General features: G+C 39.6%; 1 protein-coding gene across 4 annotated transcripts in view; it reads left to right on the forward strand.

Moving 5' to 3' along the window:
- LOC101854732 (kinase suppressor of Ras 2) overlaps window positions 1–22030 on the forward strand; it is a 54481-nt gene extending 32451 nt beyond the window's left edge. For all 4 annotated transcript variants that reach the window (XM_005102609.3, XM_005102608.3, XM_013084965.2 and 1 more), the window contains exons 9-20: window positions 9–263; window positions 2819–2882; window positions 5565–5616; window positions 9414–9497; window positions 11068–11159; window positions 11932–12022; window positions 15917–16005; window positions 17691–17787; window positions 19368–19501; window positions 20062–20211; window positions 20710–20839; window positions 21481–22030. In XM_005102609.3, the coding sequence (XP_005102666.1) occupies window positions 9–263; window positions 2819–2882; window positions 5565–5616; window positions 9414–9497; window positions 11068–11159; window positions 11932–12022; window positions 15917–16005; window positions 17691–17787; window positions 19368–19501; window positions 20062–20211; window positions 20710–20839; window positions 21481–21639 (1397 nt within the window). In that variant the 3' untranslated portion in view covers window positions 21640–22030. The remainder of the gene's footprint in view (window positions 1–8; window positions 264–2818; window positions 2883–5564; window positions 5617–9413; window positions 9498–11067; window positions 11160–11931; window positions 12023–15916; window positions 16006–17690; window positions 17788–19367; window positions 19502–20061; window positions 20212–20709; window positions 20840–21480) is intronic.
- Window positions 22031–25365: the final 3335 nt, after the last annotated feature.

Here is a 25365-nt window from a genome sequence, read left to right on the forward strand (position 1 = left end):
CTCCACAGAGTCCCCAATGTCCCAGCGACGCATGACCAAAGGCATCCTGTCCCCCAGCAGCTGGGAGGAGAGCCTCAAGCCCGTCAAGTCCATGCCAGCCTTCCCCGGCGGCCCGTTGCCCGACTCTGGCTCCAACACCTCCTCCTGCAACTCCTCCTCCCCCTCCTCTCCCGCCTACCACCAGACCTCCTCCGACACAATCACCTCCCCCTCCCCGGCCCCCTCCCCCTACAGTTCCTCTCGCACACAGTTCAACTTTCCTGGTAAGTTTGTCTGATCATGGTGTTTTGTGATTGAAGGTATGTTGGTGAATGGCATAAACTCATGAGGTTTTTCATTTGAGGTGGATCATTCTTAAACAGAATAAGCTGATGATGTTTGTCATTTGAGGTATATTTGTAAATGTGAGGCAGCATGGTGAAATCAGGCGTTTGTCAAAATAATGAAAGTCAAGAAACTGGCATTTTTCCGCAGGTTTGGGAATTTTTATGTAATTTTTATGGGGGGACTCATCACCTTTCTTGCCCTTCAAAGAACACATTTCTGTGTGGATTTGCCTGAGAAACGTTAACTAAAGGCATAAAAGATGTACACTTTCAGTTTCCACAGCCTCTCATGCTAAGGAAATATTTCAACTTTGGCGGCCATTTACTCGCTAATTTTACCTCTGAAACCAGGCGACCCCCATCTCCTTCAATCGCTAAAATCTTGACTTGCATCCAAGATAAATGGATAATTTTTTTCATCAAAAGCAAGACAAATGGACAGGCTTTAAGATGATACCAATAACTTTATATGCTTCAAAATTGACAAGCGCCTGTTTCCACCGCGTCTTGACAAATGGAAAAAGCTGATGATTGATATTTCTCATTCGAGGAACATTTGTAAATGTAAAAAGCTGATGAAATTTCTCCTTTGAGGCACGTTTGTAAAATGCTGTTTCAGCTTTTAGGTAGTGGGTAAATGGAATAAGTTAATTAAAGGTGTTTCTGATTTGAGGTATCTTTGTACATGAAAAAGTTGGTGATGTTTCTGAATTGAGGCATATCCTTATGTGGTATGAAATTAGAATTCCAAAATCACTAAAATGAAATGAAATATGAAATTAGTCATCGCCTCAGAACTATTTTGTCCAAAGTGTACTTAACCATAGAGTGCACTTTGGACAAAGTAGTTCTGAGGCGACATAGTGTAATTCAAAACAGCAGCAATGAAATGTGTGCAGTAATACCGCGGAACTCGGATTCAACAAGAACTCGAATTGAACGAAAGTAGATGGATTCCCCGTCTTTTCTTTTTATTTAAAATCAATAAAAATAACTCGGATTCAACGAACGCTTAACTCTATATCTCGGCAGAGGGTAAACCCACTATGCCGGGGCCCTTTTTTGGTGCTAATTCTAAAAATGACAAAAACGTCATTAAATGGGTAATTAAATTGAAACAAGCGAACCTAAACCTATTTTCATAATTCTTCATCTAATGAATGAACTTCCGGTATTATGGGACCTGTTTTCGGCAATTAATTGGATGTCGAAGTCGTCGTAAAGGAATGTGCTAGAGTGGCTCACCGGCACAGTGGTTTTCTGTCCGCGAGCCGCCGGGAGCAGCTTGCCGGAGATAAATGAGGTCGCTTCCATGGTGAAAAGCCCCCTGCAGACGTGGCTTGGCCCATTTTTTCCCCACAACGAACTTTATTCTTGGAAACCATCCTTTGCACCGGCATCGTGAACCATTATTCACCTACCCGATTGCATGCGACCGATCGGCGGCCTTCTTTCATACCGACATGTGTGTTGTTGGCATGCACACGTGTCTACATGTACTCTAGCATTTGTCGGGGTCGAATGGGGGGCCTGCACATGTGTGACTCTGTGTGCGTGTCGCGCGGGGGGGGGGGGGGGGGGGGGGGGACCAGCGGTCCAGGTGTGGAACGTCGCAGATACCAACACGTCACAGTTCTCCCTCCCCCCAGCAACTGATCATTAATACAGTGATAAGCTAGTTTTGACATAGATCTACATAATGAATTGTGCACTGGTCTATGGAATCAAAAGTTGCCGTATGCTAGGCTCTATATAGCAACACAACTTTTTGGCAAACAGTCGAGATGACACAGGCGTGCATTTGAACAATTTTTTTGTTTGTTGCACAGCTCATAATATGCGGGCTTTTCAGACACCACTTGTTACTTCTCTTTATACATTACTTGCTCAGTGCCTGTAATTATCCTTACAAAACCTCATGTTTGCTATAATGGAGACTTGGATTCAATGAGATTTTAGGCCCGGCCCGGCAGCCTCATTGAATCGTAGTTCCACTGTATGAAAATTATATAGTTGTAGTTATTACTAGCGCTTATTTACTGTTTATATAGTACTCATTTTGTCTTGAGAAATTAGGTTGTGTATTTTGTGAAATGAAATAGATTTATTATTTCGGGCTTATTGCTGTTATTTTGTACTCATTTCAACTTCAAGAAATGCCATTACATACATAGTGAAATGTGTGTAGGGTTGGTTGTAGGGACTGAGACGGGTGGTGAAGGGATGGACAGGCTGAGAGTCAGATGTGCTCTCATTCACTCTGTCATTTGATCATTTGTCATATATGTGTGGGAGTAGTGTTTTATGGATTTTACTTTTCATGTGATTTATCTTGTCTCTCCATTCCTTGATCATACGCGCATGTGCATGTGCACACGCACATGTGGGGAGTGTTTCATGGTGTATTTCTCCATCATTTTGATAAATGCTTATGTTGTGTAAGTGAGAAGCTTTTGATGGATTTCACCTTTCACTGTGTGGTGTCTCCACAGATGTTGCCTCAACGCTCCCAGCAGATTTTGGTGGGGGCACGACAGGGACTGATTCCCCTGACACGTGAGTGGTTTGTTTGTGCACTGTTTATTAGTAATAAACTGACTTGTTGCAGGCTTGCCAGCTCTGCCTTAAGCTAACAAAGGGCCTTTTTTCTTTCTCTGCAGTTTCGAGATAAAGGTTTTTTTTGTCAGCGTAACGTTTGAAAACAGCATTCTTCCAAAATTTGAGTTCTAATTTATTCAGAAACTAGTCACAGTTTTGCTTTGATTTTTTATCACAAGTAGGGTAACTGATCAGGCTTTCGATTTAGCAAATAAAAAAATTTGGTGCCAAAATGAAAAAAAGGTGATTTGTCAGCTTACGGCAGAGCTGTACTATGTTTCCCAGGAATGTCCCGGATTTGGCAGCTGGGAATTTTAGAGCCTTGTCACTTACTCTATCTCAAGACCAGTCCCACTGGGTGTAATTTACAGGTGGTTGGCGGTTGCTCTGGTCTGATTTGCTCTTTCTTTCCTATCAAACATCTTTTGTCTTTATCTCTCCTTCTTTTTTTGTGTTTGTCACTCTCCTATAACACCTCTAAGCTTCAGCTCTTATATGACCTTATTGTTTTGCAAGTCTTGGAAAACGCTTACTAGAACAAGGATTTAATTTGGTTAATTATTATGTAATCTGCTATAAAGCTGGGTGTCCCTGGTTGAGTTTTGAAAAAATTGGCAAACCTGTTGTCTCAGCTGGTGACCTTTGCTCCTTGTGGATGCTGCACTTTATGCATGGGTGGCTAGAGGATGCCGCTGGAAAGTTTTGAGAATTTTCAGGGTTTCCAGCAAGGTCGTAAAGTTGTAGAAAAGTCCTAAATTCAGTGGCCTGGTCGTAAATGGTAGTAAATGTGCCATGAAGGTTGTAATTTTATAAACCGTCGTAAATAAACATGTGTACAGAGTGATGAAGCCTGCAAGACTTTTCAGTTAAAGGAGTCATGGCTGCGGTACTTGGCGATTACCAAATCCCATTTTTGTCAATATAGTATTAGTATCGCGGAACTCGAATATTTTGAAAACCAAGTCCGATAAGGTCAGTAAGTTCCTTTTTGCCAGTCGCGATTGTGTAATAATATTATATCAAGGCTGCCTAATTCTACCGATTTTTCCGGTAGATACCGATTTTGGGCCTGTTCTACCGCCATACCGGTAAGGTGTCAATACTACCGGATTTGCAATGGGTGCGGAAAAAAGAAAAAGAAAAAAAACCCATTCTGCTGTGCTTCCATTCTTCTTTGTTTTTGCGTAAATCCGTACGTTCCAAAAGTTCCGTACTTACCGCATCATCATATCAACTCTATTTGTTATAGAGAGAGTCAAAGAGATCAGCACTAGCTTTGTAACTTGTCAGATATTTACGGCAACTTTCGGCAATAAGTTGTACATGTATAAGAAACTGCCAGATTGCGCATTTCATACACTCAATCATTGTCTGTCTGTGCCGTTCGGTCGGCAATAGTTTTTCACGTGCATATTGGCTAAAATATGTCTACTCACGATATATAATCTTCCTCCTTCTTTTCATTTTTTCTTTCTCTCTGCCTACCTTCGGGTTTTTGCTATGGCAGGAAAATCTGTGCATTTAATTCATTTATCTAGAGAACAGAATTGTGAATGTAGAAAGAAAATCGGTATCGAAGCAAAACATTCTAAAATCTGTCTTGGTCTAGAGAATTGGTCACAGTACCGAATGAGGATTCTACGCAAGGGGACTGCGGGAATTATTTCCTGGGAATCTGAAAAAAAAATGGTTGAGACCCGAGAAAATGCGCAAAGTCCTCGAAATCAAGTCTATTTTACCGGTCACATTTGTGATATGACTTTCGGCTTTCCCCAGTCCGAGAGTACGTTTCACAGGAATAAGCGGCTATGGCGGCAGGTGGAAGTGTAGGTGTAATACTGAGACTCCATCGGGAAAATAAAAATCTACTTTCGCTTTCGTTATCGCTCAGAATTGTCTGATGATGGTTTGTTAACGTTAGATTTACAGCTAATGAAAATTTGTAACGTGCAGTTTGTGCATAAAAAAACACAGTGACGTCATACAAATTAAATCGATATTCTCACTTTTGTCACTATATTGACAAAAAAAAAGGAAGAAAAAGAAAACAAGCGTACTCCGTTTTCTAGATTGTCGGGCCCGTCATTGTGACCGGTCAGTGAACCTGTGAGAGTTCGTTTGTCACACTCTTGTGGCCCACTATTTCCGGGGTGCCTTGATAGCCGAAGCAGACTTTGAGCCGTTGAAGCTAGAGAGGTGAGCAGAGTAAGTCGGATTCCCTGTAAGAACTTCTCTGTTGACATCCACCCCTTGGCGCTCATATGACCTTATGCAGTTACGAGCGCCGTAAAACCTGTACTAAAAAAAAAAAGTTGTTGCTCTTGTCTCGTTCCTAAGGGTGGTCCGAGGGGGCGACTGGTAGGTCCTACTTCTTTTCTTTCTTTCTGTTGTTCCTGTCATTCCATCTGTCTTGCTGTTTTCCTTACAGTGAATGGCCGTTATTGTATTTATGTTCTTCTCTTTACTCTTAACTTTTTGTGTTGCAAATGCTGTAAAACTCTTAACTAAAACTAAAACTGAAGTAGCCAGGCGATACAAATAAAGCAAATTCATTGTCAAACAAATTTTCCTAATTAATTTATCCTGATTGAAATGAATACTCCTGTTGAATAAATCTGCCTCTTTGTCTCTTTGTTACAGCGATGTTGTGAGTACCGATGCATCCAACGACAGTGATAAAACGTTAATTGATGTAAGTATAACAGAATTCTTAGAAATAATGGGGTGTGCAAAAAGTTGGGTTTTTTGTTGTCGTTGTGGTTGAATGTCGCCTGTTTGTTACTCACATTTACCCAATAGACCCAAGCACACACTTAAGTGTGACTACCTTTACCCGACTGTGCACAGTATGCGTACCTTAGTTTACAGAGGTGTAATCTTGTGGTTAATGTACAGGGGCTAGGTGCAAGGGTCCCTTAGGCTGAGGGGGGGGGGGGGGGAGGGTTAAAGAGTAAGCTATTCATTTTGTAATTTCTACGGTGTATAATGGTTGATATGATAGTGCAGAATTTCACTCTCAGGTGTTTTGGGGTTTTGGCCTCTTTTTTAATTAAGGTAAAGAGGGTGGACGTAAAATAAAATATCCTATAAATTCCTGTGACGGTCAACACAATAAGTGTTGTATATCAATGGAAAGGACTTTTGATTTGATACAATAATTATTTGTGTATGATTTTTCATTTGCATATGTGACTTACTTACTTGGTATCTAAAAATAGTTTAAAAAAAAAAGACTTTTCTGTTCTCATCTTTTCATAGGCAAAGAATGAAAAAACTTTGTTTTGAACGAAATTGATTCCATTTCTAGTTTATATCAAGGAGCATTCAATTCTGCACAATATATTAAAAATTAGAGTAATTTCAGGCCAATTACTGGAGATGGCAGCCATTTAGTACCATGACCTAGTTGTTCAAATTTGAAATGCAAACGAATAGTCTGATTGCACGAAAAATTATTATAAATTTGTTAAGGCTCCTATGACTGCGGTACTTTACATAAAAGTAAGGCATTTTGGGTAGGTATTGATTTTAGACCCAAATCAGAGATTTGCCTCTACTAATTTTCATATTTGACCTATTTTGAGATTTCTTTAAATAGAAATATAGAATATTTCACTAATATGGCTACTGGAGCCTCCCTTTGACTCTCAGACATGGCAATTCGAGCTGCATACATTTGTCTGTCCTCTGGGTCCACAAATATAGCCTATTTGTGTCTCTGCTGGTCAATATCAGTCATATGAAGGAAATTTCAAAACTGAGTTAACATTATTTTCAAAACCTATCACCTTTTCCCTTCAATTTAAAACAAGAATGAAGTAAATATGACCATATTTGACGAATATACAGAACTTTTAATAGTGCGAGGTGAGGAATCACAAAAAGGAGAAAATGGCCTCCGAATATGAGCAACACGTTAAGATAGAGACTTGAAATTTAGCAGTTATCTTGGCTATGCCACTACAAGGTAACTTACAGAAGTAGGAAATTATTCATTTACAGAGAAAAAACTTATGGACAAAACAGAATTTCCACGAGAATGGACTTCACGTCAAATGCAACAAAATATTAGCATTATACTAGGTACCAGATACTAAATTTTTAAAGTAGCTGTATGTCAAATTCATATGTTTCATATAAAAGGCCTATGTCTCCTGAGAATTTTGGTTCCGTACTCATACCTCCCAGTCAATGTTTAAGAGAATGGCGGCTGTTTCAATTGAACCTAAAAATCAAATATTGCTGAAGTCGCTAACTGGCTGCAACCCCATGTTTGACAGATAGTAAAAGAGTACCAAGTGCACCAAATATTTCTACGTTAACAGAGCACAATCTTTATAACAAAGAAATGAAGCATGATTTTTTCATGACTGTGAGATCATTACATTTCAGTATTTTATTGCCTCATACACGATGATCTGTCGTTATTTTAATGAAAACTCTGAGCGTTGTCTCGGCCGGCGACACACCAGCACTCGCGGCGAGCAATTCGTCTCAATACTGTAGTGTTTTGAGCGCTCCCGGTAGTTTCGCGGAAGGATTCGTGCAAAATACTTCCAAACTGATGACTTTATTCTAATAGAAAAAGAACTGCATTCTTTTTTGTAGCCGTTTTTTAATTTTACACATTCCATGTTTTAAACGATCTTTGAAAGCTTACACCCTTTTTTTTTTTCAAGGTTTTCTATCCAAACGCCAAATTCCAAAAATAATAACCACGGGAAACCACGCTCAAAGCTGTACAGTATTTAATCATCAATCTTTCTGCAAAGCATTCGAATGCATGGGTGTCTATTTTGAACCGGCCGTCCTCGCATTCCGACCGCGAAGGGCTTCCCTTTCCACGGCGATTCTCCAGTTCCAAATACTCGAATATACAAACAACTTACACTATTGTAACGAAAAAAAACCCTGAATTTTTTCAAAGTGTTCAGAATAATTTCATGTTTTTGAGCAAAATAGCAAAGAAACTGAGATCTGAATTGCCCGTATTTTACCGAAACCACGTGCTCGGTAGGCTGCGAGTCGGCTTACATGCTGTGTTTACGCTACCGAATTATACTTTTGCAATAGCCCCTCAAACACACAGGAGCGGGGGGACACACATACACACAGGCACACACACACCCATACACACTTACAAACACACCAACACACATACACACACATGCTCATAGACCGCTTCGGTGGCCTCTTGGTAAGGACTCTGCTTTGAGATATCTAGAGGAAGGTTAATTTCTTTTAAACGCACTAAAATTCAATAAAACGAATTTTTAAAGTCGGTCCAAGAGTAAAACTGAAAGATCAACAGACGATAACAGCTAGCAGGGCACGCCCACACAGTCAGCTGTTTACGTAAACAAGCTAGAAGTGAGCTAGAAGTTACCGTTTTTACTCCGTTTTACAAATCAGAATTGTCAGACCATTCATGTTCGAAAAGGGGTCAGAATCTAAAAATAATTGCGAATGAAGAACAGTGAAGCGATTTATAATCATTGGTTGAAGCAAAGGTGGCCATGAGGTAATGGTTCTAAAAAAACTCTCACAGGTACACACTAGCAAGGTCCAAATCCCTTTATCTCGTCACCCAAGCTCAGAACAAACCACACACACCTCCAAAGTAAATCAAAATAAAATATTTATAGTCTATTATAGTTGTTTATTTTTATCTTAAATGAAGCAGAAGACATCAAACTTGTCCTTCGAGCCTCGTAGCTGATAATAGGTCACTGCGTCTTATGACTGATATTGAGCGGGGCAGACAGATATAGGTGAATTCTTTGTTCTTGCTTTGATCTTTGTATTTCAAGATGGCAGACAGATGAGAAATATTTAGGTAAAATGCAACACCCACTTTAGTATGAAAATATTTTTTTTTCAAAATTTTTATGGGTAATTCACCAGAATGAAGTGTGCACTCTATGTAGAAGCACCAAAATGGATAAATTAGACAAAAATATGAGATATATAGCCAGCCTTCCAGAACGATCGAACATTTTTGTTGGGTTTTTAAAGGAAAAAACTGTTAAATGTTTAGGTCTCGGTTTGTATGCACTCTTCAAATCTAGAAGACAAGAAAGGTAAAAGTAGATGTAGCATAACTTTTAGTAAGAGAGTTTGAATATATTGATGGGAGGAAAAGACTGGGATTGTAATATTTTTGTAAAGCACGCATGCAAAGAAATGGTTGCTAATGTCTGTCAGATCTGACGTTTGAAACAGATCAGTCTTGACGTTTTCAAATTGTTTTGTTGTTGTTGTTTTTTCTCCTCCTGTCGTAGTAACACTGAGCGAACTGTGCTTATCATTTTGTAATTTATCTTTGGATGACATTTGTAAGCAAGTGCACACACTACACCCTTCTGTGAAAAAGAAAAAATAGTTCCAGTTCTGTGTGACTAAATTTATTCACACTGTGAATTTTTAAGAATAATGATAAGGTTTCTAATGTTAACACTTTCTTTTTTTTCCCACCCCTCCGCCTTCCAGAGTAACACATCAGAGCGAACTCTGCCGGACAGAGTGGACTCTGTGGACAGTACAGACGACTATTCCTGGAACCGGCAGAACAGTGTAAGTTTGGGATAGAGACTACTGAACAGCTTACTGTGCGTTATTCCCCAACACGATTTTTGACTTGTCATCCTAGGCCAGAGAGGGGAAAGTGATCAATCTTTTTATTGTAAAAATGCAATAACAGGTGGTCTTTATTTATTTATTTTTTCATCAGCCTGTGTGTTTAAGAATTTAATCAAAGGACTCGCAAGAAAGGTTGCTCCTTACGAATTTGGGTAAATCTGAGGTTAAAAGTAGTAATTTTTATGTTGGACTAAGTTGCATTTTATGATTTGTGATAAATCTATAATATGGTATTTTAAAAATATTTTGTTGGTGGATGTATACAGACGAAAAGTACGGATAAATCTTGTCAAAGCAATATGGAGTTCGGTATCTTCTTAAATCATCTTTTGATGAAAAAAATACCCATCTTTCTTGAATAGAAGTCAAGATATTTTCGATTGAATGAGGTGGGGGTAGCATGGTTTCAGAGGTAAAATTTCCAAGAAAATGGCCACCAAAGTTCGGTAACTTCTGTTGCTTGAGTCTTGAAAAATGAAAATTTACGTATTTTGTGCTATTAACTCTTTCAGTGCTACAGACGAGAATACTCGCGAAATCTGCGCCGCACCCACATATTAGCGACGAGTATTCTTGCATTTTGCCTCGCTATCTTTATAGAAAGAATTACTCAACCTAATCCATACCAAGTTATTTGAACTAATTGTGATGCATTATGGGTAAGGTCAAGGACACATTTTTTCTACTTGAACAGCTATTGAGCCCACTAGTTTTGATTGTTTTTCTTTGGTAGACCTTTCATGTTGCCATAACAAAACTGCCCAGTATATGAGGGGAGTACATTGCTGGAGCACTCCGCACTGAATGAATTAATCAACGTTTTTCAGTAAAATTCACATGTAAATGTGTTTTTTATATTATACACAAAAAAGGTGTTGAGCCAAAAAAACAAAAATTCGATAAAAAACTGGTGGCAAAATGCCCGTTTCTTCGATTTCATTATTATGACGAGCGCCTGATTTTCCAACGATGCCACACATGTGAGGCATGCTGACAAAATTAGTTACTTTTTGGATTTTAGCCTGATGGAAATAGATACGTCAAATTTATAGGTTGACTTTTTACAATTTATTAGTATGAAATGATAAAAGACATGTTAAGCTTGAAGAGAATGTCATTGGTTTAGAATCATTTAATTTAACCTTTGCGTTGATTTTTAAGCTTGAAGAGAATGTCATTGGTTTAGAATCTATAAATATAACCTTTGTGTTGATTTTCAGCCGATATCTCCATTCATTGACTGCGAAAAGTAACTTATTTTGTTAGCACGCACTCCTCACATATAGTTTAGTGAAACCTTATGGAAAAGAGCTGTTGCTTATTCTAGTCTATTGTTATATTTATTATTATTTGCCCCTCGCCCTGGTCATCAGAATATGAAACGTCTAATACTGGATATACACTAGAAATCATTTACAACTTTGTAAAACAAATTATTTCATAAAGAGAAAAAAACCACATCGTGAACGAGTTAAGAAGTCTGTATGATCTCTGGTCTCCACAGTTGGCTGCGACTATGAAAGAGTGGGATATTCCATACGAGGATCTCAATGTTGGAGATGCTATTGGGAAAGGAAGGATAGGAACAGTGTACAGGTATGTTTGCCGTGTTAAAAACTTTTGTTTTTCATAGACAAAAGAAAGGGAAAAAAATGTCTTCCAAATGATGAAGCTCAGATGTCAGTCTTTTTTTGATTTTGCTAAGTTTTCTTGCAGTTTTCTATTGAGGTGTCATTTAAGTAAAGGAGTTGCATTTTATATTGAAACTATCATCAGGAAAGGCAGAATAAGAACAGTGTTTGTGTACGGCTCAGTTTTACAATTGTAATTAGAAAAGCTAATCCCTTTAAATTTATAGGCTCAGGTGGCAATTTGTCATGATTTTATTGGGCTGTGTCATAGTTTTATAGTCAAATTATCAATAAAAGAGTTGCATTTCTTTTGGGAAATCAATTGGAGCTCAAATATAAGGTTTTTTACTCAGACTGGAGGAAACTATATCAGCTTAAAATTTTTGTATCTGTTGAAGTTTCTGCCGTTTCTTTTTTTTAGGTGCTTGAAACTTGTTATGGATAGGGAAAAATGATGTCTTAACGGTGCTGGTGTTTATACTGTAATGATAAAGTGCTTTAATGTAGCTCTGAATTGGGAAAATATGTGTGTCTTTAAAGTGCCTGTGTCAATATGTGCAATTTCCAGCATGCAGATGGAAGTTATCAACCCCCCCCTTTCCCACACACACAGAGAGAGAAATAAGAACGAAAACTTCCCCGTGCGGGAATAGAACTCACATCTTTAGCGTGCAGTGGCGTAGACCCTCACTGTTACACAACAGACGCTGGTAAAGTCTTGTTTTCTGTGTTCTCAGGGGCCAGTGGCATGGCGATGTGGCCATCAAATTGTTAGATACAGGGAACAGCACGGATAACGAGGCTCAGCTTGCGGCATTCAAACTTGAGGTATGTCTCAACAACGCTGCCTTACATTTGATTTGAAATGTAGTATGATTTCTAACGTATTGGTTGCTGCGGGATTTTTACAGCTAACTGGGTTTCTTTGAATTTTACAGAAGCAACTCTATAGTATTCATTTTTGTTGTTTAAAATCCAACGTTGTAAGGGCTATTTGGATTGGTATTCGGGATGAAAGTTATTTGTAAAATGTGTCGTGTGATGTCTTGTCAGAATCGTGGGTGAAAGTGTTCTGGAATTCCGGCTTTTGAAAATAAGCTTTCCAACTTTTCCTGTTTTGGACAAATTGTCGACTTCATAAAAGTTTTGGAAGTAGTCCTTCTCCCAATCCACAGTTTCTAGCTCTTTTCGTTTGGTTATGTTGTTGGTCTGTCTCAGCTTGCCCTACTGGCCAAAATGAGTGTTGCACGCGCAAAAATAATCCAATCTAATGTAGCGGTAAACACTACGACCTCGTTGATATTTATCTGGCAAGACCAAACTGTGATTTGCCCAGGTTTAGCCGTACTTTACAAAATATGGCTGGTTTTGACATCTTTGGCTCGTGGGGGGACACTTGGACTAGGAGTCCTTGACGTGATACTTCTGAATTTAAAAAAAAATAATGATAAAACACAGGTGGGCGTTCAGAGGGCCTATACATGGATATAATATATTTATGGACACTGTTGGAAAATTTAAAAATCAGCTGACTAGTCACCTTGGTGATTTGTCGTGTCCCGATTTTTTTCCCCTGAGATCCTGATTTTTAGATTTCATAGGGTGACAGATTTGGTTTAGGGCCTAGACATACGAGCGGAGAGTCTGCTTATGAAGGCACGTAGCCGGTAGGGCCCTATTGTCGCTACGTGCATCAGCGCTTTCTCTTCAACAGAGATTACGCACTATGCAGCAGCTTGCCATGTTCTGCACAGTTAGGTCTAGGTGAAGTTATTATAGTAGAGAGTGAACCTTAACGGAGCGATAGAAACGTACAAAGGTTTCTCGGTTGAGGATAAACGGCTGATCCTAGCAGAGGTGGATGAAAAATCAATTAAAAAAAAACAATCTGCAAAACGTTTGCAATTCCAAACTAAAGAAGAAAAAAAAACACAGCAAAATATTGAGCATAGTGGTGATCCGCGGACAGAAAGGCATAAACTGATAAAGTAAAGGGCAGTGGAACAAGCAGTATTTCATTTGTTTCAAAAGGTTCAGGGTATGGCTATTTCTATGTAAAACCAAATTAATTCGGTTAAGACTGAGGACTACAACATTCAAATTTAGAAGTGAAATTGCCATGAATTCATCACGAACACGGTTTTGCCTCAGGGGGCATAATTCATGTTAATTTTGGCTTATTGTCCAACTTGGTTATCTTCCTTGGTGCAGCCAAGAATTTGTCCATTTCAAAATTCGTCCATGACGAAAAGATTTCTATGTCCAGCCGATTCCACCATCAACTGCAACAGCCCAACCTATAGCCCCACACAATGTGTGCACAAGTGCCATTCACCATTGCTGAACTCTTATTTAGCAAGAAGCCACTAAGTACAAATGTGGACTGTGACAGTGACAGGACACTTTAAAAAAAAAAAGTGTGTCTCAATGGGGATTGTGATAAGACACACTTTTTAGTGTTAGTTAATTATACATCTGTGAAAAAAATTTAACATCCAGGAATAGCACATTGCAGTTTTGAGGACACAGACCCCAATTGAATGGATTGTTGTCAAAGGAATGCATTGATGAAAGTACCTGTACTGCTTGTATGTATCTTGAAGGAATGTGTGTATTTCATAATATTGTGTGTGTTTATATTTATCTGACGACGTTTCTCAACGAGGGAACGAGTGTAATTTTCAGGCGTAGGCATTTCTACTTATTCTGTTTTCTGGTTTTTGAACCTGTCAGTATTTTCCCCCGTGGTCAGAATTCAGAGGAAAAAAACCGAAAACTGCATTTTCACAGTCAGCTGTTTAGAATCCTGCAGTCACGTGTGGTTTTGAAGCTTTCAGTATTCAGTCTTTAGGTAGGACTGGAAGCAATGCCTAATGTTTGACTCTGAAGAAGACTTCTTTTCTGTCTTTGTAACTTGTGGCATTTCAACTCAAAGAACTACTTGACTTCTTATTTCTTTTGTCTACAAAATCTCTTTATGTATCGTGTGTTTGTATTTTCTAATCATGCTAGATATATAGTATAATCAGTTATCTTTAGTTTGATGCATATCGATTGCCTTTGATTTGATGCATAATTTTTGTGTGTGAGATCATTTTTAGCCTTTTTATAAACGTTTTTCGTTCATAGCCGTTACATATTTCTTGGTATCTGGAAAAAATTCAAAATGGTGAAAATAATTCCTGGGTAACGAGTTCAGCCTTCGGGTATGACTCGAAACATGCCTAATGTTTGATACTGAAGAATGACTTCTATTGTGGCTTTGAAACTTGTGGCTTGCCAACTCAAGAACTACTTAAGTGGCGAGTGGCATTTGATTTAATAGCATATTGATGGTGAAACACTTCATGACAGTCGTGTTGGTTTATTGAATTGTAAAAAGTTATAAAAGCCTATTTTATTGTGTAAAGAGTGGGTGCGACTCGCATTCATTTGTAGCGTTTGATTCACATACACACACAAACTTAGTGAATTTCGGGACCATACTTGTATTTGTTCCAAAGAGGAAAGAGCCCATTCCCATGTAATAAAGAACATTTTTGGTTATTTTTGTTTTGCAAGAAAAGTAAATCTGGCTTTTGAAGTCTCATGTCAGGAATTAAACATTATATTACAGTACTGATGCTTTTGTCGTGTTTAGTTTGCTTGGGTTTAGATCTCCAGGGTCAACAGTGTTTACTTTTGTGGGTTCTGATTTGGTGTGAAATATTATTATAATTATAGATACCATTTTAGCACGAATTCCCGCCCAGCAGCAAGTTCTGTGGGTTTTACAATCTATAGAGAGGGCTGGGTGATTGATTCTTGATTTTTGAATTTGGAATTAAGATGGGACGAAGTCCCGTGTATTTTAAGATTTGATCATTCAAACTATTCAAGTCAGGGGTCACTAAACTATTTTAAGATTTGATCATTCAAACTATTCAAGTCAGGGGTCACTAAACTATGGTCGCAAGCCTGATTCGGCCCACAAAATAAATGTCTGGATTGCCACTATGTGGGGGAAAATATTTTTTTTGCAAAATGATTTTGCTTTGCTCTCAAGGTTTGGTCATGTTTGTTATGCACAAAGCTTCCCTTCATTTACTATGTCAATGTGCTTGTGCACGCTATACTCGCGAGAAAGGAGACAAGCTAACATAAATTTTGATATGTGATGTAAATGGATTGACTTTTATGTATGAGTGGTAAAAATCGTCTTCAGTGACAATGCTAGATATTTCAAAGAGTGGCTTTGCTTTGTTCATGAAATGGAACTGGATACAAATGCGCAAAAACTCCTATTTTTTACTGTTTTGATACACACATGAGCAATTCGCTGATCGAGAGGTTAAAAAGCTGACCTAAATTTTGGTATGCAGTGTGATTGAAACTTGTTTTTATGAATGAGTTGAAGAGCAAAAGTTTCATGCAATTTTTATAACAAAAATGTCTTGTGTAATTTTCAAAAATACATTTTTAGATCAAAAGAAACACAAAGGCTGTGTATCAGGAGATTAATGGCTAAAGAATATTTTGCTTTAAAAAAATCTATTTTTGTCCTTTAATGCCCTGTCATTCAGTTCGAGCAAATGTGTCTTGTGGTACCTTTCTCCAGGAATGCACACAAATAGATATCCAACTATGGTCTAAGGAGTTATATTTTTTTCCACTTTGTCTGTCTATTCTACGGACCTGGTTGACTCCTATCATTTACATTTTTTGTGTTTTATTTCAATGCAGATTGCCATCTTGAGGAAGACTCGACATGAGAACTTAGTTTTATTCATGGGAGCCTGTATGAAACCCCCTCGCCTTGCTATAGTCACCAGGTAAGCTGAGCATTGTGTCGTTTGTGAGATGAATGGCCTCTGATCTTTCAGTTCTTTTTTGAAAATACGAGAGAAGAGGAAAAAGAGGGTTTTGATTTTGGTAGCTTGATTGCTGTCAAAGATGACTATAGTCAAGAGTTAAATCGTCATTCTCCTGATCAAAATAAGCAACTCCCGTGTTTTTTACCCATCGTGGGTTACATTTGGAATTGTTCAAAGTGACCACCCATTGTTGAGAAGAGTTTGTCTCAGACATGATCTTGATAGCAGGGAGAGTTTTGTCCTAATGCGATAGGTGGCTATATATTTGAACTCTATAATCTCAGACGATAATATTACACCGGGACTGGGATAGTCTTGTCCCACCGATTTTGTAGCAATTCACAACTGCTCGAGACTCAAATTGACAAGAATACCCCATCCCAGTAGGTGCAGTACATTACACTCTAATTCAAAGGTTTCAAACTCCAGACGGGTCTGTCCCGGTATGAACTGTCATAGTGGAGTAGAGGCTTTAAACTGAATTTACATTTTAAAAAAGGTGGGGGTTCTGGTATGGTCCCGCCGCAGCGGGTGCCGCTATAGTCATGTTCTACTGTATAGTAAACAAACGAAACCGAAAGAGAGAAAGTATACATGAGCCTTGATCAAAGCAGAGAACTTCGTGTTTTGGAAGTCATTGGCAGCAAAGACCAATGTTGCCCCAATCTGAGTGAAAAGTGCAGTTGCTCTAATTTCAACAGCCTTGGATGCCGATGCTCTCATATCGATGCGCAGGTCCTCTCTCTTTCCCGCTCAACGATGGTCCTGTGACTGCTCGTGCTGTATCGGTGCTGATCTTTGCAAGTTTGACACACCAAGGACAAATTTATTTTTTGGTCATTTTTCTATGCCAACTTCATGTTTGCCGAAATGCTCACGCTGCAATGCATTGTCTTCTTTTCTTCATTGTAGCTAAGCCAGTTGAACTCCTTCAGCCTCGCAGAATGAAAAAACATCGTGGCTAGTTGACTTTCTTTTTGTTACTTCTTCAACTTCTTGGTCCGGCTTCGCTTTTTTAAAATTCCGAACAATCGCTACAATCTGTGTCACTTTCTTTTCTTCGCTTTACCCTCGAATCAAGTGTTAGGCTCGCCATCTTTGATTCAGTCAGTTCTATTATTATATTTTTAGCATGGCTTTAGCGGTGTGGTGCTTTGACTATTACCCCTGCCGTGAGGTTACTCACGTCCTTCTATAAGACTATGGGGGTAATCTTACGGCAGGGGTAAACTCAAGGCATGACACCGATGAATGTGAGCGACAACAATGCGGGCGAAGCTTTTCTGCTGAAGCAAGCCGGTGTCGCGGGAAACTGCGTGCAGCTGATAAGTAGGTCGACTGCTTCCATCACAGACAAAAAGTGACTGTCGTGTATGTGTGTGGGTGTGTTGTCATATCATTGAGTCGGCTTCGAGATAGATAATTGAGAAAATGATGCTTGCCAGACGCACACCACCTACATTTTAAAGCGTAAGCAAACCCCCGAAACGAAATTTTAAAGAGTAACGCTCACACACCACCAAAACTTAAAGGGGGTAGTCTGCAGGTTTAATGCTTAATATACGCACATTTGTGCATAATGGGGAACGGGGAGGGGGATGAAAGGCATAAAATATTTTCATTACATTTTCTTTTGTCCCCAGTTTCTGTAAAGGCCAAACATTGTACACAATGATCCATCTCAACAAGAACACCTTCAAGATCAATAAGGCCATCATCATAGCCTCACAGATCGCTCAGGTGAGTCTTGATTCTATCGCTGTGCATTTTCTTTCTCAATGTGGCAATGCCAATCGGCCCGAGGCGAAGTTTTGGTCCCCGTTTGCAGGTGAATTTTTGGACCGGATCAGAAGGTGACTATCTTAGTCAAACTCGTTCTGCACTATTTTTGTATCAACGTGAATGAAACCAGGCAACCGATCAGAAAATAGGGCCAACTAGTGGTATGTGGATGTTGAAGTTTGTGTACACATGAATTAATCTATATTTTTGGTGTCGGAAACACTTTCGTATCGAGTATACCGAAAGCCATAAATAGCTTTGTTTTCAAGGCATAGAATGTAATAGATTTATATTTCTTCTATAGTGTCCTCAATTTTGTACGTTCTGTCTCAAGTAGTTTTTTAGAATTTATCATAAATGTACCGCTACTCCCCCTGTCCAAGGCGATTTTGTACAGAGACCGGCCATTTCCCCCTCTCTCCCTAGGCAAATGTATGTGATCTACAAATCCCTGCATGATTATTCCAAGCCCGTTCATTGGTCACTTGAAACAGGACAATGGCGGGCGCGCGCATCCGTTTTTTTTTTCTCCGTTACCCTATCACATCACAATGGGGATATTCCGAGGCGAGCTTATCGGAGTGTTCGCATCTCAATGGGGAAAAAAGGTTTTTAATCGTACGGCATGTTAGATTGAATTGAATTATTTTTTTATGGTTGGAATGGTCTAAAGTCAACAAAGAAAGTTTTGCCATTATTTGGTCACGCTGCCAACATATTCTGAAAAATCCCATGTTGTGATACGATTCTATAAATAAAATGCTTTCATCCGGAACTCTTTTTCTCAAAATCGTAATATCTACCCCAAGATTTTAATTATATAAAGATATCTATGAAATGGTTAGTGAATCTGACTGCAGAAATGATTTCTTCATCCAAAAACACATTGGGTAGCCAAGTTTCTTTCTAACACTCAAATTAATTACTGAGATGTCATCGATTTTCTTACAGTCTGCTGTTGTGTGGTCCACTGTTTAGGAGTATTTTCCTATATATGTGGGTCATCCATATTTTGCAGACCATTACAACCATAGATAACTTTAAAAAAAATTAATGTACCGATTCTTTTCATTCAAAAAGCATAATTCTTAGAATTGAAAACTTTCTTAGGTACCAAATAAAAATGGGCTAAAGCGAAAAATCAATTTTTCATTGGCATTGCTACTCTATGTTGCTTTTATCTTCGTTTTCTGTTGACCATTTGGCTGTGCTTGGGTCAAATTGCTTTTCTTTATTCGAATTAAACTTGATAATAGCATCATTATCACTAACGAAAAGAGTTAGGGAGACTCAAATTCATTTCTTTGAACTCATGAATTATCTTTAAGGCTTTAAATCTTGACCTGATGGGAGACAGGAAAATGCAGCAACAGTACAGGTTTATTTTAGAGCTTCCAGGCAGAGGAATTTATGAGTGTAACAGATCTGGCATTTTTGAGGAGGAAAAAACAGAAGAAGACCTGTAGATGGAAAAAAAAAAAGAAGATTGTATGATGTGGTATTTCAATCCATGTATTATTTACGATCCTTCCCCCCAGGGCATGAGCTACCTCCACGCGCGAGCGATCATCCACAAAGACTTGAGGACAAAGAATATATTCATGGACAGTGGCAAGGTGGTCATCACTGACTTTGGCCTGTTCCACATGACCAAGTTGTGCAGAGGAACCAAGTAGGTTTTTCTGCTGGGTATTTTTGTCTTCAACCAAACGGATCAATAGAATTGATAATGGAAGATTTTCCTTCTTTTTTTTTTTTTTGTGTGCCTGTGAGGGGAGTTTGGGTATTTTTTGTCATTACATTGATAAAATGAAATATTGCTTTTTTTTTTCCAGCTAGTCTAGGGAATTTAGGATATTTTTGTCTCAAGACCTAGATAATCCAAGATAATATCAATAGTAAGATATTACTATTATTGATTTTCCATAGAGAGAATTTATGCTGCTGTGCCTCTGTCTGTCTTACTCTTTCCTGTGGGTGGTTGGCGGGTGCTCTGATGTGGTTCGCTCCTTCTCTCCCATCAAACATCAATCGTCCTTAACTTTCTTCCCTTTTTTTGAGTTTGTTACTCTCTTGTAACACCTCTAATCTTCGGCACTTACATGACATAATTGTTTTGCAAGTGCCATAAAACACTCGCTAAAACAAATTATTATATCCCTGCACTAAATGACAGTTCTTGAATAGATGTGCCTAACGAACAAGGCTTCATTGTTTGTCAATCTCCGGCAGATCTCAGTGCGTTTCCAACGAGAAAGACAACTGGCTGAGTGTGCCCAAGGGCTGGCTGTGTTATCTGGCACCAGAGATCATCCGCTCGCTCCAAGCTATGCAACAGTCTGACCTGCCTTTTACCAAGATGTCGGACCTCTATGCTTTTGGGTGCGTCACGCTATGTGTATTTGTTTAGTCTCTGAAGTATAGAATGTGAAATATTTTTGTTTTCCAGTTGTGACTTCATTGTATTTATTATCATGTTCATATTATCAGCCTTGGTCTGTATTTTTTTAATTTTTAAATTGCACCCCCCCCCCCGCAAATGCCAATTATCGCGTCATGGTGTGTTTTGTTACTCAAACGAAAACTTTCTTTCTTTTGATGTGCTTCTCTTTCACCTCTCAAGGCGTCTTTTTTTTTCTCTTCCCCATTGCTATATGATTTAAAAAAATAGTTTGGGTGTTTCTAATTACCTCCAACATGCTGATGGTTTGGGCGTGCTACTGGTAAACCATACTTCTTTCATTCTGACATTTTAGTCTGCGTGTCTGACCCTTTTTCAGCACCGAATGACCGTTGTCATGTCGATGTGCTTCTGTTTACTCAAACAAACAATCCCCCCCCCCCCCTCTACTCCAACATGTGTTTGTCGTTTTTCTCCAGGACTGTGTGGTATGAACTGCTATGCAACGAGTGGCCATTCCGCAGCCAGCCCTGTGAGACGGTCATCTGGCAGGTGGGCAAAGGGATCAAACAGTCTCTGAGTACAGTGTCTGCTCCGCGAGAAGTAAAGGTGAGCTGTGCCCCCTTCTTGTTCTTGTTTTTTAAAATCTTTGTTCTTGTTGCTGTTCTTCTTGTGATTGGATTGTAAATTTGCTCATTTGTGGGAGCTGATGATTGTAAGGTGTCACTGTTAGGTCCTACTTCCTTTTCTTTCCCCTCTGGTGTGTCTGTCTGTCTTGCTTTTTCCCTGTTGTAAATTACTTATTTATTCAATGCCCTTCTCTCTTACTTAAATTTTTTATGCTACAGTGTGGGCCATTGTTTGAATCAGCATTTATTCTTGTTTTGATTGAATGCTTCCCTTTGCTCAAATAAACAAACAGATGTTCCCTATCTCCCCCAGAGTTTCCAAAAACTTGCTAATGTAAGTCAAAAAGTGAAGTTTGCTGCCTTTTGAAAGTCATTTTGGAGCTTAAGTATTGAGAGAGCACGTGTTCATCCACAAGACTAGACCTGTGTTTATCCATTGCTATCAAGCCTGTGTGCTCAAATAAACATACAGTTCTTGAACCCAAAATTTATTCAGCTTTTAATTGGATGAGCATTCTAATAACACCTCTCATCATCTGCAGTTATATCACCTATTTATGTTGCAAGAGCCGTAAAACTCTTACTTAACAAACTAAACGAACAAACATTTTCTTCCATCAGGAGATCCTTATGTCATGCTGGTCGTTTCGCTCCAACGACCGGCCGGACTTTGCCCAGATCGCCAAGGCTCTGGACCGCATCCCACGCACACGCCTCATCCGAAGCCCGTCCCACCCATGCCAGTTAAGCCGGAGCTCCGAGGCCATTTCCCTCTCCTGACCTCTGACCTTGGGTTCGTTATTGCAGAGTTTGTGGTGGAAAAGAAGACAACAGAGTCTGATGAGGTTCGTTACTGTGGAGTTTGTGATGGAAAGGAGGATGATAAAGCCAGGCTGCGTCGGGCCTGGGGCCTGCTGCTTATTGGGATCGCTGACTCGCTCCCGGCTGTTGAGCTCAGTTTTGTGGGGGAGTTGACTGGAAGAAGGATTAAAAATTCAGCTGTTTAGGATTCTGGGTTATCTCTCTCTCTCTCTCTCTCTCTCTCTGTCTTTGTGTCACTCCTGATGTCTGACCTTGGATTCAACGTGAGGGTGGATAGAAGGATAACAGACCTAGGCTGTGTTGCCAGGGCAGATAAATTGCAGGGTGTAGTGTGAGGATCTTGGGGGGGGGGGGAAAGTGTGAAGCTCTGACTCTCTGGGGCTTTGTTTTCACTTTTTCCTGGGTAGGGTACAGTGGAGTGTGAAGCTCTGACTCTCTGGGGCTTTGTTTTCACTTTTTCCTGGGTAGGGTTAAGTATCTGCTGCACTGTTTGGCTGAATGTTTGAGCTCCTGTTTTTCCTTTTTTGGTCTCCTCAGGGTGTTCTTGCTTCTTCCACCTGTGTGAATAACAAACGGTTTGGCTGATGTTTTTGAGTTGTTGTTTTTTTCTTCCCTTTTTAGGAAGGGGGGTTGTGGGCTGGGGAGCCATATGCCATTGGTTTTATAGAGGCCTATTCATCAGTGCGTTGTTTTTGTTATTGAAAAGTGGGTACTCATTTGGCTTTTTGCTAGTGGGTATACTTTGTGTTATATACGAATGCCCATTTGGCATTATGCTGGTGGGTATATATGTTTCATTATATACGAGTGCTCATCTGGTATTCTGCCAGTGGTTACACGGTACACTATACAGTAGTCTCCTCCTAAGATCCCACTGCTTAACATCCCGGTTCGCTTAATATCCCACTGTTTTAAGAAAACAGATTTTTTACTAAACAAAATTCACCCCTAAGATCCAGCTCTGATTCACTCGGAATGTCTACATTCAGCTAAGATCCCACATTTCTGACCATAATTTACGCAATAAAAACCCAGGCGAGCACTGCCAATCAACCGAGAGGGAAAAGTTGAGATCAATAAAAATGCCCGTCATGTCAGAGATCAGCCACTCTCGTGAATGTGATCACATAAGCGTTGTAAAACTCGATAAAACGGTACAATGTTTGCCCCAGACAGGATCACACCGATGTGTGAACTGACAGGCGCGTTTGTTTTCCCCAAACATCGCACTCGCATCTGAGGTCTCCATCTAAACTTACATCACCTCGCTCCAGGCAGGATCACATTGAACTGTGAACTGTTCCCTTACCATTGCAGCAGTTTTCTCTATTCCCGAATTTGCAAAACAGACTGAATTTTGACTGGTATGGTCACAACGTAATGGTGCGTAACAGCAAAGTGTCACAAAGGCAGGGCAACTTGGTCAGAGATGGAAAGCTATAAATTTTCAACAGGTAAAGCGGAGGAGCAACTGGATAAGCATAGACCTTGAGACTTAAAATAGGATAATAAGTGAAAATAGCACACCTCATGCCACTATGCACTGTGATAGGTCACCAAGGTGAACCAGTCTTTGCTTGCCATATGTCATAAACCCACCCAGGGGTCACGTCAGTTCATTTTTGAGTGGAGGGAGACCATTTTACAGGTTGTGGGCCTTAAAATGGGTCACCATAGATTCTTCCCTGGGTTCGTCGGCTAAGATCCCGGTTCGTCTAAGAGCACCGGGATCTTGGGCGGAGACTACTGTATACGAATGCTCATTTGGTATTTTGCTAGTGGGTATACGTTAATTTATATACAAGTGCTCATTTGGCATTCTGCAAACTATTGTTCTGTTCTGACTGTTGTTGGTATCCCTTCAGTTTGGGGGGGGGGGGGGGGGGGGGCTTGTGTGATATTGCGAAGGCATGATGTTTTATGATGGTTCAAATTATGACAACTGTTGTAATCAGAAAAAATTTAGGGAGAATTTTTTGCCCACACGTGGTCGATCATATTGATGGTCATGGTACATTGTAATAAATATTGTAGGTTTTAACACATCTCTCTTCTTTTTTTTTTTTAGTGTTGGGGGTGGGGAACATTTAGTGAAAGAGAATTGGACTACATTTTTTGTTTTGAAGACTGCATAATTGATGCTAATTTGCTTTTAAAAGTTAACAAGGAAGAGGGAAACAGGACTAGGGACATTTTCTATATTGATTTTCTTTATTTAATTTAAAACAAATGTGTTTTTAGAACAGAGACAACAAAGGAGTAGAGGCAAACATGTTTCATACTGCTTTTCTCTCTGTCCCATAATCTAACGTTCCTTTTAATGCTAGTGGTCACTTTGTTGTGGATGAAAAGGAGGCACATAGCTTTTTTGTTGTTTTTTAAAAAGTGTGTTCAACTTTTACTGAGGACTGGTGGCGCCTGGCTGCGCTTGGTTTTTAAAAAGTGTTTGGTTCACACTAAACTTACTTGCTGCCACACCCGAAAAGCATCGGGAAAAAATCTATAGACTGGGCATTGTCGTTTATGTTTTGAGTTTCCTGTCTATTTTCTACTATTGCCCAATGGGGCTGGTCTTCATGGGTATGAAACTGCTGTCCTTTATGAGTGGACTGAGCATTGTTGCAGCTTTCCTCCCTCCCTCCCCAACCCTATGCTCTTCAACTGGGTTGCTTTCTTTATTTCATTTACGAAAAGGTTCTTCAGTCCCTCCGTATCTAGTAAAAGTGGCTGGTTGGAGGGTGCCACTGATAGGTCTTACTTCTTTTCCCCTTCTTTCTCTCTTCTGTTTCTGTTTGTCTCTCTTACTGTTCTCCCCAGCACTAAATATCACTATTGTGAGGGTGTGCTCTTTTCTCAAACAAAACATCCAGTAGTAAGTGATGTCATTCACAATAGGCACTGGGCTCTGTTTCTTAAATGTTAGGTACAACTTTTGTCTTTTGGTTCTTGAAGACCTTGGAGGTGGTTGAGAGAAATGCACTGTCGGTTAAGAACACTGGACTGGACCAAGCCATGGCTGTCCACTTCTTCTTTCCCTCTGATATTTTACAATTTGAAATGGTAATATGAATAAAGATATTTTAGGTTCTTTGAACACCAAGAAGGTCTTGTTTTAGCTGTCAGGAGCTTTGTTGTCACTTGTAGAAGGATGTGAGTTTGATTTCCTGCATCTTTCTGGTGGGACGATGTACCCTTTTCAGTCTGGGTTCTCCCTCACAGGTAGAGTTAAAGCAGCCCACCTTGTAGATGATCTAGGATGTTTTGATTGGGGTGTAAAACATCTGCAGTAACAATTGCAATCAGTTGTACCTCCACTTTTGTGGAAATGGATGTGACATTTTCGTTTTCCTTGTAAACTATTTATGATCAGAAAGGAAATGTGTGTGTGTGTATGTAATGAGTTGCCTTGTGATGTTTTCGAGTGTTTTAGTGGTCTGTGAAGTTTTTCCTAGTACGAATGGTTTGGATTTTTACTGCGGCCTCTTCTGTTACATCCACTTTGGTGTTTGCAGCTGGGGTCTTTCTGTTTTGCGCAGAGTTCAGTTCCCCGGTAAGGAGGATTTTTAAAATAGAGTTTGCCTGTCTTGTCTGCTGGGAACACCACTCCCCACACTCAATTTAGACTGTTTAGTTGCAGTGCTGTAAAACTGCACTCTGTTAGGCGATGGACCATCAATGTTCCAA

The sequence above is a fragment of the Aplysia californica genome, unplaced genomic scaffold (genome assembly GCF_000002075.1).
Source record: "Aplysia californica isolate F4 #8 unplaced genomic scaffold, AplCal3.0 scaffold00332, whole genome shotgun sequence".
Classification (NCBI taxonomy): Eukaryota; Metazoa; Mollusca; class Gastropoda; order Aplysiida; family Aplysiidae; genus Aplysia; species Aplysia californica.